The sequence below is a fragment of the Amblyomma americanum genome, chromosome 11, assembly GCF_052857255.1.
Source record: "Amblyomma americanum isolate KBUSLIRL-KWMA chromosome 11, ASM5285725v1, whole genome shotgun sequence".
Taxonomy (NCBI): Eukaryota; Metazoa; Arthropoda; class Arachnida; order Ixodida; family Ixodidae; genus Amblyomma; species Amblyomma americanum.
In genome coordinates this window covers 112,308,168-112,324,444 of record NC_135507.1, presented here as the reverse complement: position 1 = coordinate 112,324,444, position 16,277 = coordinate 112,308,168, and the positions used below count along the sequence as shown (strand labels likewise).

At 48.8% G+C, this 16,277-nt stretch overlaps 1 protein-coding gene across 1 annotated transcript in view; it reads left to right on the top strand.

The window, feature by feature from the left end:
* Positions 1–14,458, top strand: part of LOC144110661 (uncharacterized) — an 86,754-nt gene extending 72,296 nt beyond the window's left edge. Inside the window, exon 2 of the mRNA XM_077643719.1 lies at positions 13,938–14,458. Within this exon, the coding sequence (XP_077499845.1) occupies positions 13,938–14,293 (356 nt within the window). The 3' untranslated portion in view covers positions 14,294–14,458. The remainder of the gene's footprint in view (positions 1–13,937) is intronic.
* The last annotated feature ends 1,819 nt before the right edge of the window (positions 14,459–16,277 follow it).

Below are 16,277 nucleotides of genomic sequence, written 5' to 3'. Positions count from 1 at the left end.
TGCGTTACCGTCGAAGGCAACATCAGTTACGGCATATTTTATACAAATGGTCTGTGAATGTGGCAGCCATCCAGGAAACCAAGCTGTCCTTTGATGAGGAGACTGAAGTTCCTGTCGAGCCTTTTTTGTAAGAATTCAATTTTATCTTTAGTGACTCGAGAGGCTTATCAGAAGGGTGCATGCTATTGCTGTCGAAAACACTGGAGATTACTGCCGTGTCGTATCGTACAGATGATGACGGGCGACTTAACTACTGCGACCTCGCAATTTAAACTGTACAGTGACGTATTATTTGTGTTTATGCCGCTGTAAAGCAGTGTGACAGAAGGCTATTTTTTCTGTCACTGGTCGACCATTTGCGCACGAATCGTAAATTTATGATGTTGGGTGATTCAAATGTGTTTGTTGGGATGTAGACCGAGCAGTGTTAAGTAAGCGTTATGACCCTAGTGCTGCTTTACTTACTGATTTGGCATGCGAATACAACCTGGTGGATGTTGGGCAACGTAAGGGACATAACATTATTTTCACTCATTTTCAGCCCTCCTCTACTGCTCTTCTTAACAGGATTCCAGCAGACATGTTGTCCAGCGTTTTTGGTTACTGGGTGCGCCCCTATTCTTCAGTGCTCACTGCATGGTGTCTCTTCAGACAGGGAGGTACAGTCGTCGCATACTCCATCCTCGATGGGAGCTGTGGAAACTGAATAGCTGCCTGCTCTCAGATGAAATCTTCAAACGTGCTGTATCTACTTGCTTGAAGGACACATGGTCACGTGGTGATCGCTCGATTTTGCAAAAATGGGAGTTATTTAAACAAGAAACAAAAAACATTGCGATTGAAGCCTCAGTAAGAATCGCGTTTTTGGAGACATCACCATCGAGAGCTCGGCCGTACTTTGGCTGAGCGACATGAGTTACAGAGGATTAGAGAGCCTTTCCCCGACTTGACGATGAGCAGCGTGCTGTAGTGGAGGGGCCTATCACTTTGAACTAAATTAAATCTGCCATTTCTGACCTCACAGCTCAGAAATCTCCTGGGCAAGATGGCATTACTAGCGAGTTCTATAAAACATTTTCCACTTGAGTACCACCTGTCTTGATTGAGGTTTTCCAGGCTTCTTACGATGTTGATTTTTTGCCCCCCACTTTCTATTCTGGGCATACTATATTAATTCCAAAAAGCACAGATTCAAATCGGTTGAAAACAGTTGAGGGATATCGTCCAATTTCTCTCTGTACTGTAGATTACAAACTTTTTGCAAAGGTTATTTTCAATCGTCTGCAACTAGTTGTCGCTCACTTAAAAGGCACGCATCAGGTCTGCGGTATCAGAGGTCGCAGCATCCAAACCCATATTCATATTGCACGTTCAGTAGTGGAGACATTATCAGATGAGATCGGACAAGTAGCTGTATTTCAGATTGACCTTGCCAAGGCCTTTGATAAAGTTCATCACGATTTCTTGTTTGCGGCCTTAGAGCATGCAAATATTGGAGATGTTTTGCTTCGGGGCATAAGACTGTGCTATTAGGAGTCCTATGCAAAGCTAATTGTTAACCAAGAGCTAACCAAACCTATTCCATTGAAATTATCTGTTCGCCAAGGCTGTCCCTTATCGCCTTTGTTGTTCGTCCTATATCTTGAACCACTTTGCCTCAGTATTCTTAACTGCACATCTATCTGTGGTTTCTCCTTGGCGCAGTGCTAAGTTAAGATTTTAGCCCATGCAGATGATGTTGCCCTCTTTTGTTCTGACAAAAAGAGTGTGCTTGAGGCATTGCATTTGACTGAACAGTTTTGCGAGGTATCAGGTGCGGCTCTTAATCTAGATACATCCAAGGGGTTTTGGTTGGGCCATTGGGGCCAACGCCAAGTCATTATGGTGGCATAAGCTGGAACTGCTGAACCCTTGACTACCTGAGGGTTCCTCTTCACCAAACTCGCAACAGTGCAGCCTACTGGGATTCACAGATTGTCGCCATGAGCTGACAAACCCAGGCTTGGATGGGTAGAGAACTGTCAGCGTTTGCTCGGGCTCAAGTGTGCAACACTTTTTTTATTTGCAAAACTTGCCTATGTGCTGCAAGTTCTCTTTCCACTGTGCGAGGAAGGAAGTGCAGGTGATGCACAGAATATTTGCTTAATTCGTATGGCGTTCCCTATGGGAACCCATGCGTCGGGATAATCTATTTCTTTCTCTAGTGTCTAGTGGATTCGGGCTTGTTCACTTCTTCGTGCATGAGCTTGTTTCGCGTTTTTTTTTAATTCTTCAAAGCACCCTTTTTTAGTAGCTTTGCTTATTAGGCGTCTTAGTGCTCATTTGCCTTACCTATTCGCACCGACCGGACACACTCGCGAGGGGCCTTTATGGGGATTCCTTAAGGAAGTTGCTGTCACCTTCAATTTTCTCATCGTGCTCTTTTCTTTAGGCTACCTCTGCAGCCTCTCCAGAAGGCAGCTGACTCAGGCACTTACCCAGTATTTGTTGCCTGCACCGTTGTATCGGCAACCTTTTCTGGAGTTCCTTGACACCAGTGTTTTAAAACGTGTTAGGCGAATGTGCCTTTCCTCCACTGCTGAAACATTCTTTTTTTTAAACTGCACACATCTACGCTGCCTGTGAAGGCATGGCTTCATTGCGCCATGGTCGGTGAACTGCCGCCTGTGCAGTGCACCAAAGACGATAATTGACCACTGTTTTATTCTGTACATTGATGCTGGTTTCTTCTGGGATATATTACAACGAGCAGTTAAGAAGTACATTGACATGTGTAAGGAACTAGCACCACACTGCGGCTGGCGAAGACGCTCGACAGGAAAAGAAGAAGGGGAGAAGTGAGACGTGGCTTGGAGCCCGTGCGGGAGAGAACAGGAGGAACGCGGTCGAAATTTCGTCCCTTTCGAAAATTCGCCCATTCTTCGGCGCACTCCAAAGTGGTGAAGTGTGGAACAGCTGTGAGTGCTTTAAGGAATTCCCTCAACAGGTCCTGTCACCGCCGCATTTTCGAAAGTGTAGAGGCGCAAGCTCAAAGACTGAGTGCTGCTGGTTTATCCGAAAGCCATCATCAACAGCATTGCCCATCATCTTTTGAATGAACTGCGTAGACCAGCCGACTCCAAACAGCCTAAGCGAAGTTCGGTCAAGACAGCGGCCATCCCATATGTTCATGGAGTCAGCCATCGGCTGAAAAAGATTGCGGGACGAGGCGGTGTGCGTGTAGTGTTTTCGGCACCCAACAAATTGCGCAGGTTGTGCAGGAAAGTAAACGGGGTAGAGAAAAAGCGAGAATACTGCAGCACTAAGCACGTGACGCAATATGTTGACTGCCACAACAAGGTGATCTACGAAATCCCTCTGTCATGCTGTGCAACTTATGTTGGCCAGACTGGCCGTTGCTTAAATGACAGATTAAGAGAGCACGCTAATGATGTCAGAGTAGGCAGAGGGATCACACTCGCCAAGCAGGTGACAACATGCAAATGCACTCCCCAGTTCAACGAAGCAAAGTGCTGCGCACGTACGCAAGCCAACAAAAACGAGAACTGCACGAAACTTTCGTCATCCACAGGAGAGGTGAAAAGTGCTTGAGCGTGCCGTCTCTTCGCTTATCGAGAAAAGAGGTAGCCTTTTTAGATATTGCCCTGCAATAGTATCAATCTTATATCATGGTGTTCTCTTTGTTTATTTTATATGTACTTCCTGTATTTATTGCGCTTTCGCATGAAATGCACTCAGTTGTAAGTTCGGTGCTGCGTGTGTTGCTTCTCTCTATCTTGTCCCGTTTTTTCGCACCGTTTTCAGTATTAAATTGGGGTGAGATGCTTGGGAAAAGGTTCTTGACCACAGTTGCCTTGACGGATCAGAGATAAGTTCCGCCGTCAAGCAACCCAAACTCCTCCTTGTGTGGTAGAAGCCCATTTGCGGCCCTTTTTTCGACTACTCAAGGTGGGGTCAAAGACCCGTTTCCCAAGCATTTCACCCTAAAGAAGCCGAGTCCCAGGCAGGGGAAAGCTTGTACCCACTGTATCACCGGTGGATACCCGGCGGCACTGGGAATCGAAGCCCGCACCTCCCGCATGCGAAGCGGATGCTCAACCTCTTGGCGGTGGCAGGAACAACTCTCAGAGGAATGCGAAAAGAAACAAATTTAGGTAAATAGAAGTTAAGTTATTACAGTACCAACTCATGACATTTACAGTGTCAATTTGTAATTCAGCCACGGCCTGATCGTAATTAGTATGACGTGCTGAAAGACCCGGCAATGATGAGCAGCCTGACTGAGGTCGTTGACAAACAGGCTGAATAAAAGGGGGTCTAAAATCGATACCTCTGGGACTCTAGCGGCCAACTGTCTAAGCTTGCATTTAATGTTTCCGATAACTACTACTTGGGTTCGAACATGGAAACAATTCTCAAGGAGAGTCAAGAAAGGCCCTCGGAAGCCATAGCTATGCATTTTACGGTAATATATGTCATGGCTCGCAGAGTCTAAACCTTTTGGTACGCCTAAAAATAATGCACAAGCAAATTCACTGTTTTCGAGAGTATTGTTAACGAAATCAGTTAATTCATCTATCGCTAATTTAGTGCCACGCCTGCAAGAAAATTCATATTGGCTAAGCGATAGTATGTTATCTGCATCAATGAAGCTTTGCATTACATGGAAAATACGTTTGTCAAGTGTGAGCGCAATGCACGGAAGTATCGAAACAGGTCTAAAGTTCGCGACAACATTAACTTGTCCGCGTTTGCAAAGAGGAACTACAGGAGCTTCCTTGAGGCCACGCGGTATGTTTTGTGTTACTATTTATGACTGCTGAAAAAACATTCTTCACGGCATCGAAGCTCCTGGGAAGAACGTCCGCAGACAAGTCATCTCTTCCAACTGACTCGCGCTGTTTGAAGTTAAATAAGAAATCACGGATATCATCTTCAGTGCACTCTGGCAAAAATGCAGACTACCACCGCTTGCTGGTCATCTATTGCTATAGTCTACCAATGGCTTGCTGGTCATTCACGTGGTCTGTGTCGTCGCGGTCACGTAATCCGGTCGCCGTGGTAGTGACGGCAGTCGAAGCAGCGATGAAGACGGACAAAGGGGTCTTCTAAAAGAGAACTGTTTATTGGGTTGACTTGCACCCAAAATAAACTGAATCACTCGGTGGCGGCGAAGCGTCAAGCGTGCCCGGCGGTCGTCGAACAGAATGCCCGCGGCTGTCGGCCGTGCTCAATTTAAATCTGATAGCAAACTTTCGAGATAAAGCGTGCAAAGTTACTAGAACATTCCAGAACACATAGAATCAGCTCTGCCTGCCTGCGATCAATAGAGATAAACATAGTCGCGTCTTGTGTCGCAAACAAAGCGATAAAGTTGTGTGGCGGCAGATTTGAAGAATGAACAAACACTGCAAATGTTCGCGGCATTACTCCCCTCTCAAAAAAGCATCGACCCGACGCATTAAAGCAAATAATGCGACTAGTAAGAGATAAAACAGATCTTCCGAAAATAGAGTATGAAAATGCAGCGTCCTTTAGCGCGCATAATACGGCTTCAGTCGGAATACGTGGACAACTTCTGGACGTATGCGGCGTGGCTGGGATGCAGTCATTGCGTCAAGGATGACTTCGTAATCCAGTTCACCTAGCCGACGAAGAACCTTGTAAGGGCCGAAATGGCGGCGCAAAAGCTTTTCACTCAATCCACGGCGGCGAATGGGCGTCCAAACCCAGACTTGGTCTCCTGGCTTGTATACCGCGTTGCGTCTTCGTAGGTTGTAGCGTCTGGCGTCGGACCGCTGCTGATCTTTGATCCATAATCGGGCAAGCCTTCGAGCTTCTTCTGCGCGTTGAAGGTAGGCGGCAACGTCGACGTTCTCTTCTTCTTTAACGTTGAGCAGCACGGCTTCCAGCGTGGTCGTGGCCTCCCTGTCATGGACGAGCCTAAAAGGCGTCATCTGAGTGGTCTCCTGCATTGCGGTGTTATAGACAAAGATGACGTAAGGCAGGATGCCATCCTAGGTTTTGTGTTCGGCATCGACCTATATGTCGAGCATATCGGCGATGGTTTTGTTCAGGCGCTCGGTCAGTCCGTTGGTCTGCGGATGGTACGCAGTTGTCCTCCGGTGGCTGGTTTGGCTGTAACACAGGATGGCTTGCGTTAGTTCTGCCGTGAACGCAGTTCCTCTGTCTGTGATGAGCACATCGGGGGCGCCGTGTCGAAGAAGAATGCACTCCAGGAAAAATTTGGCGACTTCTGCTGCTGTTCCGTTCGCTAGGGCTTTCGCCTCGGCGTATAGCGGGTCAGGTAGTTGGTCGCTATGATGATCCACTTATTTCCAAACGTTGACGTTGGAAAAGGACCAAGCAAGTACATGCCGATCTGCTGAAAGGGCCTTGAGGGAGGTTCAATGGGGTTCAGAAATCCTGCTGGTCGTGTGGGAGGGGTCTTTCGTCGCTGACAATCTCGGCAGGTTTTCACAATGTGCGACATCGGCAGACAGCCGGGGCCAGTAATACTTGTCTTGAATGCGTCGGGGGGTGCGAGTAAACCCGAGATGTCCAGCTGTCGGCTCGTCGTGTGAAGTGTGTAAAACTTCTTCGCGGAGACAAGCAGGTACAACTAGGAGGTAGGCTGTTTTGCTCGCTGCAAAGTTCTTCTTCACAAGGACCTCATTCTGCACACAGAAGGAAGACAGTCCTCGCTTGAATGAAGCGAGGGGTGAAGAAACCTTGCCATATAGGTACTCGATGAGGCGTTTTAGGTCGGAGTCCGAGCGTTGCTGATGAGCAAAAGAGCTGGGGCTGATGGGTCCCAGAAAGGCGTCCTCGTCGTCGTCCGGCGGCGGTGTATCTACAGGGGCTTGTGAGAGGCAGTCGGCGTCAGAGTGCTTGCGTCCGGGCTTGTAAACGACGCAGAATCAGCAAACACACTCGACCTGATACTAACAAGCAGCCCCGAGAATGTATCATCCATCAGTTACCTTCCTGAAATCAGCGATCACAAAGTCATGCACGCTTTATTCTCATTTACTTCGACTCAAAAACAGACATCCGATAAAACGATACACCTCTACGATAAGGGTAACTATAATGCAATAACTGAAGAACTTAACACCTTTTTTCCTGAATGCGTATCCGCATTTCACACTCGCTCAATTCATGAAAACTGGCTGATATTCAAGAACAAATTAAATCATCTCACTAATATGTTCGTACCAAGGATTACCTTTCATACTAATCGCAATAAACCATGGTTTACCCAGCACTTAAAACGACTCGAAAACAAAAAGAAACGATTGTTTCGTACCGCCAAACGAAACGACACGCCTGCCGCATGGGGAAAATACTTCGAGGCCGAAAAATCATACCTACTTTCTGTTCGTAACGCCAAGTACTCATTTTATCACAATGACTTACCAAACTTACTTTTAAGAAACCCCAAGCAATTCTGGCAAGTTTTAAACCCAACACATCCTCCCGATATTAAACTGACGAATGATTTACATGAAGCAGTGACTGACCATGATTGCGCAGAAATATTTAACCATGCATTCACATCTGTGTTCACTACCGAACCCAACGCACTTTCACACTTACCACCCTTTAACTTAGAAACCCCCATGCCGGCAGTCACGTTCGTCGAAGACGGCATTTCATCCATAATTCGTAATATGAAACTTTCATCATCAGCTGGTATGGACCTGATTAATTCAAAACTATTGAAAAACGTGGAATCAATTTGTGCATCATATTTATGTCTCATTTTCTCACAGTCACTCTCCTCAGGAATTTTGCCTCTTGATTGGAAAACGGGGAAGGTCGTTCCAGTCTACAAATCAGGTAACAGAGACTCGCCCTTGAATTACCGCCCCATTTCATTGACTAGTGTGCCTTGTAAAATCATGGAACATGTCATCTACTCACAAATCGTAAACTTCTTGGACCGAAACCATTTCTTTCACCCCTCACAACATGGGTTTCGTAAGGGCCTCTCTTGCGAAACCCAACTAGCGCTTTTCCTTCACGACTTGCACACTAATCTAGACCGTAATATGCAGACAGACACCCTCTTTCTTGATTTCGCCAAAGCTTTTGACAAGGTTCCCCACCGCCGGCTATTACTAAAACTCTCAAAGCTGAACCTACCCCCTAATACTCTCAAATGGATTGAAGAATTCCTAACTAACCGTTCTCAGTCAGTCTATCTTAACGGCCATCTGTCTACATCTCTCCCGGTTACTTCAGGGGTCCCACAAGGTTCTGTCCTCGGTCCCCTCCTATTCTTAATATATATTAACGACTTGCCCCTGCATGTTTCCTGTAGTATTCGAATTTTCGCAGATGATTGTGTTATTTACCGCACCATTAATAACTGTCACGATCAATACACTCTTCAGACAGAGCTTAACAACGTACTAAATTGGTGTGATAACTGGCTAATGTCCCTCAATCCTACTAAATGTAAACTCATGTCCTTCACTCGTCGTCACAATCCATATCTCTTTCATTATTTAATTTTTAACACACAGATTGAGCAAGTACAATCATATAAATATCTAGGAGTCACCCTCTCTTCTAATCTATCATGGCAGGATCATATTGGTAACATCATTTCAGCATCAAACAAAACACTCGGTTTTCTAAAACGTCACTTTCGTCTTGCCCCACCAAATGTTAAATTGCTCGCGTATAAATCACTTATAAGACCCAAATTAGGATATGCATCCCCCATCTGGAGCCCACAACAAGCATATCTAATCACCGCATTGGAAGCTGTGCAGAATCGTGCTGCCCGATTCATTCATTCCTCATACTCATATGACGTCAGTGTCTCAACCTTGAAAGCTACATCCGGACTGCCACCCCTCTCTTTTCGTCGTCGCATTGCTAGCCTCACCCTTTATCACAAATTCTTTTATTCTTCTCTCAATCAAGCACCGTATATCGCCGCCGCATCACGCATATCTCACCGCACCAGTCATCCCCTTCAAGTTGCCCGCCCACTATCACCCACTACTACGTTTTCAGCTACGTTATTTCTTCGAGTAGCCACGGACTGGAACGGCCTACCCCATGACATCGTCGCCATCGCTTCAACATCTGCTTTTCAAGAAAGCGTAACAGATCACCTTCAATGTTAAATTACTATCGCTGTTTGTTTTCTTCACTACAAATGCAATCCCACCCCTTATGTAACACCCCCTGAAATGGGGGCCTTTAAGGAATAAAACTGAACTGAACTGAACTGAAGTCAAACTCCTGGAGACGCAGACTCCATCGAGCGAGTCGGCCAGAGGGGTCCTTTAAATTGGCGAGCCAGCACAGCGCATGATGATCGCTGACCACCTTGAACGGTCGTCCGTACACGCTGGGGCGGAATCTCGACGTAGCCCAGATGGTGGCAAGGCACTCCTTCTCAGTTGTCGAATAGTTTGCCACGGCCTTGGAAAGGGAACGGCTAGCGTATGCGATGACTTTCTCCAGCCCGTCGCTTTTTTGAACGAGAAGGGCACCTAGTCCCACGCTGCTTGCGTCGGTATGAACTTCAGTATCGGCGTTTTCATCAAAATGCGCGAGGATCGGTGGGGACTTAAACGACGCTGTAGTTCCTTGAAGGCTTCTGCTTGCGGCGCTTCCCATTTAAACAGCACGTCTGCTTTCGTCAGTTGGGTCAGGGGCTCGGCGATGCGCGGTAAGTTTTTCACAAATCTTCTAGTACTGTTCGAAGTCTTTTGAGGTGATCTTCAAAGTTCGAGGCGAAGACAACGACGTCATCTAAATATACCAGGCAAATCTGCCGCTTCATGCCTGCCAGCACTGTATCCATTACTCGCTGAAACGTCGCTGGTGCGGAACAGAGACCAAATGGCATCACCTTGAACTCAAACAGCCCATCCGGAGTGATGAATGCTATCTTCTCGCGGTCTCTTTCGTCGACCTCAGTTTGCCAGTAGTTGCTCTTGAGGTCCATCGACGAGCACTATTTGGCGTTGCAGAGGCGGTCCAGTGTGTCGTCGATGCGGGGGAGGTGGTAGATGTCCTTTGTTATGTTGTTCAAGCGGCGGTAAACAACGCAGAATCAAAGTGCGCCGTCTTTCTCACTAGAACAACCGGTGCCGCCCATGGGCTGTTTGAAGGCTGGATGACGTCGTCGCGAAGCATTTCTTCGACTTGGTCCCGGATGGCTTGTCGTTCTCGCGGGGACACACGGTAGGGGCTTTGACGGAGAGGTCGGACGTGCTGGTCCGTTATAATGCGACGCTTGGCAATTGGCGTTTGTCGGACCTTCGGCGATGTCGAAAAACACTCACTGTAGCTTCAAAGCAGATTGCGGATCTGGTCTTGTCTGTTCCGGGGCAGGGCTGGGTTGATGTCGAAAGTGGGCGATTCCTCTTGGTCTGGCGAATCTTCTGCGGAGGGGTCGGAGAGGGCGAAGGAGTCCCGTACGTCGGATAGTTCGTCGAAGAAAGCAATCGTCGTTCCTGTGTTAATGTGCCTGTATTCTTCGCTGAAGTTAGTCAACAGTACTTCGGCCTGGTCATTGCGGAAATGTGCGATGCCTCTTGCGATGCTGATTCCTCGGTCTAGAAGCAACTGCATGTTCCCCTCGATGATGGCTTCAGCGTTAATGGCTTTCGTGGCGCCTACGGTCACGATAACGCTTGAGCGGGGTGGGATGCTCACTTCTTCCTCCAGGACACTCAGGGCAACGTGAGTTTCTCGAGTTTTTATCGAAGCGATGGCTTCGTCCGTCGAAAGCGTGACCAGCTTGGATCGCAGGTCGATGATCGCCTGATGCTTATTAAGGAAATCCATACCCAAGATCACTTCGCGGGAGCATTGCGGTAGCACAACAAAGGTCGCAGGATAGGTATGTCCTTTGACAGTCACTCGCGCTGTGCATCGTCCTGATGACGTAATGAGGTGGCCCCCCGCGGTGCGAATTTGTGGGCCATCCCAAGCCGTTGTGCCTTTTCTCAGATGCGCAGCGAATGTTCCATTCATCACCGAGTAATCGGCTCCTGTGTCGACTAGAGTGGTAACTTTCCGGCCGTCGATAGTCACTTCTAAGCCGGAGGTCCTGGCTCTTGCATTGCATGTCGTTCTCGGCGTCGGGTCACGGCTTCGTCGCGTATGCCAGTAGCGGGTGGGGCGTGTGGTCGAAGCTTTTCTGGGTGGCGGCGTCGTTTTAAAGGCAGTTTGCGTCGTGGTCGGGGTTGTCATTTTGTGCGGCGTCGGTGCAGCAAATGTGGGTTCTTCATGCGGCGTCGCGGGTGCAGCGTCTTCATGGGGCGTGGTCGGGGGAGGATCTTCGGCGTTTTGCTCGTGAGCAACCTCACCTCCAGAGGTAGCTGCCTTTAGTTTCCCCTACGGGAGCTGGGAGACCTTCCTCGTACCGCGGCTGCGTAGCTGCGGCGTGGCGACGCAAAGCGCGAGTTTGACGGCGATGGTGAGCGCGAAAAGCGGTTCGGCGAGAGCTCCTCTCGACGCAGCTACTCGTCAATTTCCTGCGGACGTTAGCCGAAGCGTGGTCGTGGGGCGTAAACGGCAAATCCTCGAAGACCGATACGTTGGTGCGGGCAGTGACGAAGAATGTGGCCGGCCTCACCGCAATGGAAGCACAATGGCAGGTTGTCGAATGTCCTCCAGGCGTCGCATTTCCTGGAGCTTGAGCGTCGGTCATAGGCTTGTTGGGCGGGGGCTGGGAGGCGGCGTTGTTTAACAAGTGGCTCATCTCTGGGAGGACGTACGGGTTGTCGTTGGGGCTGAGGAGTTCTTACTGGTGCGGCGTAGGTCATGACCTGGGGATATGTGGCCGTCGGGGTGCCAAGTGCCTCCCCGTACCACATCCATCAGAGTCGCTGCTTGTGGCTGTGGGGAGGATGTCAGTAATCGGCGTAGCTCCTCTCAGACTATTTCGCGGATAACTTCCCGCAAGCTGTCGCTGATGGTGGCCGTCGTGTCCGAACGGATTGCGCAGGCAGAGGAAGGGCGATTGTACTGCCGAGCTCGGGCGTCGAGGGTCTTCTCAATCGTGCAGGCTTCTTGTATGAATTCCTCGACTGTTTTTCTCGGCTGGCGGACGAGGCTGCCAAAGAGTTGTTCTTTTACGCCGCACATTATAAACTGAACTTTCTTGTCCTCGGTCATCCCGGGGTCGGCACGGCGAAATAGGCGCTTAATCTCCTCGACGTAACCGCGGACGGGCTCATTCAGAAGCTGGATCCTGGACTCGAGGAGTCGTTCGACTCTTTCTTTCCTCACGACACTGGTGAATACCTTCAATAGTTCTCTCTTGAATAGCTCCCATGTCGTAAGGGACGACTCGTAGTTTTCGCACCACGTGCGTGCGGAGCCATCCAATGAGAAAAACACGTGTCCAATTTTTGCCGCATCATCCCACTTGTTGAACGACGCCACGTGCTCAAATTGGTCCAACCATTCTTCAGAGTCTTCGCCCAGGGATCCGTTGAAAGTTGGCGGCACCCACGGCTGCTGCAGTATGATCGGTGTCGACATCTTCGGCGAGGTTGCGGTGCTTGTAGCAGCGTCTTTTCGCTGTCTGGTGCGGTCCGGCAGGGTCCCTAACTCAGGCTCCTCTCCCTGGAGACGTCGGCTGGCTCGCTGAGTTCCTGGCTCGTCCTTGGATGCGAAGCGCTGAGGGCTGGCTTCACGACTTGAAGGGGGCGTCCGGAACATGGAAGGCTACCCAGCACCTCCACCAGATGTCACGTAGTGGGGACGACAGTCGAAGCAGCGATGAAGACGGACAAAAGGGTCTTCTAAAAGAAAACTGTTTATTGGGCTGACTTGCACCCAAAATGGACTGAATCACTCGGCGGCGGTGAAGCGACAAGCGTGCTCGGCGGTCGTCGAACAGAATGCCCGCCACTGTCGGCCGTGCTCAATTTAAAGCTGATAGCGAACTTTCGAGATAAAGCGTGCAAAGTTACTAGAACATACCGGAACAACGTAGAATCAGCTCTGCCTGGCTGCGATCAATCGAGATAAATCTAGTCGCGTCATGCGTCGCAAACAAAGCGATAAAGTTGTGTGGCGGCAGATTTGAAGAATGAACAAAGATTGCAAATGTTCGCGGCAATATGTCAAGATATGAGCGCGGCAAGTGAATTCTCTCTCTGCTGGTGACAATACCACGTGACATGGTAGCGAAGTAGAGCTGCAATAAACTTTTTCGCGAGAACATGCGTCGCGTAATATTTTTTTCGCGTTAGTACACAGCAGGCAGCGCAGCTGATACCTGCTGTGCGCACATGCGCTGCGCTACCTTCGTTACTGCATGGAACCATCGACGACATATTGAGTTGTGGAAAACACTCGCGATCAGACACATGAAATTTGTGGCAACGCGTTGTTGATGCACAGCTGAGCTAATGTGGCCTGGAATGACTGTGTTGGTGCGGATGCCAACATCGGAAGTCGTGCGCTGACGAAGCCATTCTTGCGAAGTACAAGCACTTCCTGACCCCTGGTAGTCTGATCATGTATAGAGCTACCTGTAACCAGCTGCCTTTCAACACATGAGCCGCAATTAGAATTGTCGCGTCTTAAACATCTGGTTGAGAACAACATTACCGCGCGGGAGAGTTTGGTAAGCGCCACTGCTAGGTCTACTGTGATGAAGTACATGCACATAGTGGCTGTCTTTTAGAAGTGAACGCCACTTTTGTCGTACTTCGCATCTTTAGATGTGATATTACAAGTCCACTTACAGCGAACTTGGGATACAACGAACACACTCCGTGTAAAAGTCAGGTTCGTTATTAGTGGGCTTGACTTATATTGAGCTTACACGACGTCAAACCTGTGTGGGAGGCAAGGACCTCTGTAAGAATTTCTCATCACCTCCTCTCCAGCGTAGCAGTAATCAACAAATCAGTTTCAAATTTTATTCCAATTTTGCGCTGCCGCAGGTGTGCAAGCAGCCTCCTCGGCGCCTCCTCGGCACAAGGTCACGACCAGAGGTCAACTCGAACTGGACGTGGCGGCGGCGAGCCGTTTCTGTCCCGGGGGAACTCTGTCCGCCCGGCTGCGTCGCCGCGACCGAGGCCCAGACGTCGTGGTGTTCGTGCGGCTGCCGGCGGCATCCGATCGACTTCAGGTGCACGGACTCGCCTGGGCCGCTCGATACGACGTCCAGCTGTGGGTCAACTGCAACGCACTCGCCCTGCAGCGATTCGCCTTCGACGCGTGTGAGTGCTGTTCTTTATTCGGACACCGCGAGAATAAATTCAAGTTGTCCAGCTGTACCGAGAGACTGCCGCACTAATTTGCACTGAAAGCAGAGATTTTATCAGCCTGAAAATGACAAAAATTGAAATAGAGGTATCGCAGGAAAACAACAGTTACGTCAAGGCAGCTTTGTGATGCGGTTCCCTGAGGCTGGCTACACTACAATTTGTTTTCAAATGTTAATCACGGAGTCATTTTCGGTCTCGACGTCACGAGCGTGAAGAAATCCAATCACCTCCGCAATAAATCTGCTTTTTTGCTCCTTCTGGGTACTTAGTTTAGTACCCAGAAGGAGCAAAAAAGCAGATTTATTGCGGAGGTGATTGGATTTCTTCACGTTTAGTACCCAGAAGGAGCAAAAAAGCAGATTTATTGCGGAGGTGATTGGATTTCTTCACGCTCGTGACGTCGAGAGCAGCGAACGACTCTTTTTTTTTTTAATTTATTCAACACAATAACACATCATTGTCTTTGAGGACGTGACTAAAGGCAGGAAACTGCCTGACGCGGTCACGCCATCCTGTGGCAAGCAGTAATTCCATCTATTCAAAATCTATTAAAGTCATAAGTTCGAATGCTAGAGGAGTAACGGCACTTTCTGCCATTGCTCACGGGTTGCATGCCTGGCACGCTATCAACAAACGTAGCTGGCGCAGACCCCGCTTTCTCAAGCCACAAGAAGAGCGGAGACTTCCTGTGTCAACGGGCTGTCTTCTCGTCACCCTCTCGTCCTCACTGGACAGAGTTGACAGATGTGCACACAGCGAAGCGAGAAGAATACGAGCAAAACACGACTGCAGCAAAGAGTTAGCACGAGGAACTGCGCTATAGCAACGTTGCAGCGAATAAACGTGGCGCAAAATGAGCGAGCTCTTTCTGGTCCGCTCGAGAGAAGAATCGAACGGACACGGGAATTTCTTGCTTCACGCTGTCCAGAATACGTTTTGTGTTCGATCTTCCTGCACATACTTATTATTGTGTAAATAGTTTTTGCGTACATTACCCCTATCCCTATCCTCTCTTCCTGTCGCCTCACCTCTTTCATTTCATTTCTTCACTCTGCCTGCGATCATTTATTTCCGCTGCCCCAGCTCAGCTGCTGCAGTATCGATGGCATATGCCGGGGCTAGCAAAAATCTTTTCCTTCCTTATTATTATTATTACTTAAAAAAAAACACTACTAATACTACTGTCTGGCTCAGAGGAAAAGGTTCAGTGGCAGTTGTAGTGTCATTTCTCAAAAACCCTGCGGTATTGGTGTGGAGAGTGTATGCAGGAACGGACAGCAGGAAAGCGCAGTCAGCATGGGGGGGACAGGTGGAATGTATAGAGGAGGCAAGTGGGAGGAGGCGTGCGGAGTAGGTGGAGAGGAGAAAGAAAGCGTAGATGGGGCAAATGGAGAAGAGGAAATGGAATGCGAGTGTCGAGAGGAGGCCAGTGACCCCGGCGCCAGAGCCGTTGGTTCATAGTCGGCTATGTCGCCTCATGCAACCTGGAGCGCTTCTTCAGGGCAAATCTGTCAAGAATCGTAAATGCACTGACTCCACTGCATCAATCGGAATGATTGCCTGTGAATTTGTTTTGCGTCTTAGCATTTGGTCTTCGTTTTTCTACGTGTAGCTACCCAGTGGTAGCATTCTTTTTACTCACAATTTTTGAAAATAGAGCACTATATCTATAACATCGCGCGTATAGTTAACCGGTAAGGCAGATGAAATGGGCTTTGATTGCACATGATGGAATCTTAAAAGGCGTCACCCGGGACTCGCAGTGTCTACGGGTAGATTGTCGGCACCTTCTAGCCCTCCGTAGCCAGAAAATCTTTTCGGGATGCTGGGAGCACATTTGAGGGGGGGGGGGGGGGGGGGATTTCCACAAAAAAGTAGCAAAATATAGAAAGAAAAATTAAGAGTACGAAAAAGTAACAAGAAGGAACGCGGATGACTTTCAAGCCTACCTTTTATATTTTTTTAATACAAACTTAGTAGTCCGGATGACTGGGTGAGTAATGGCGTGTGTCC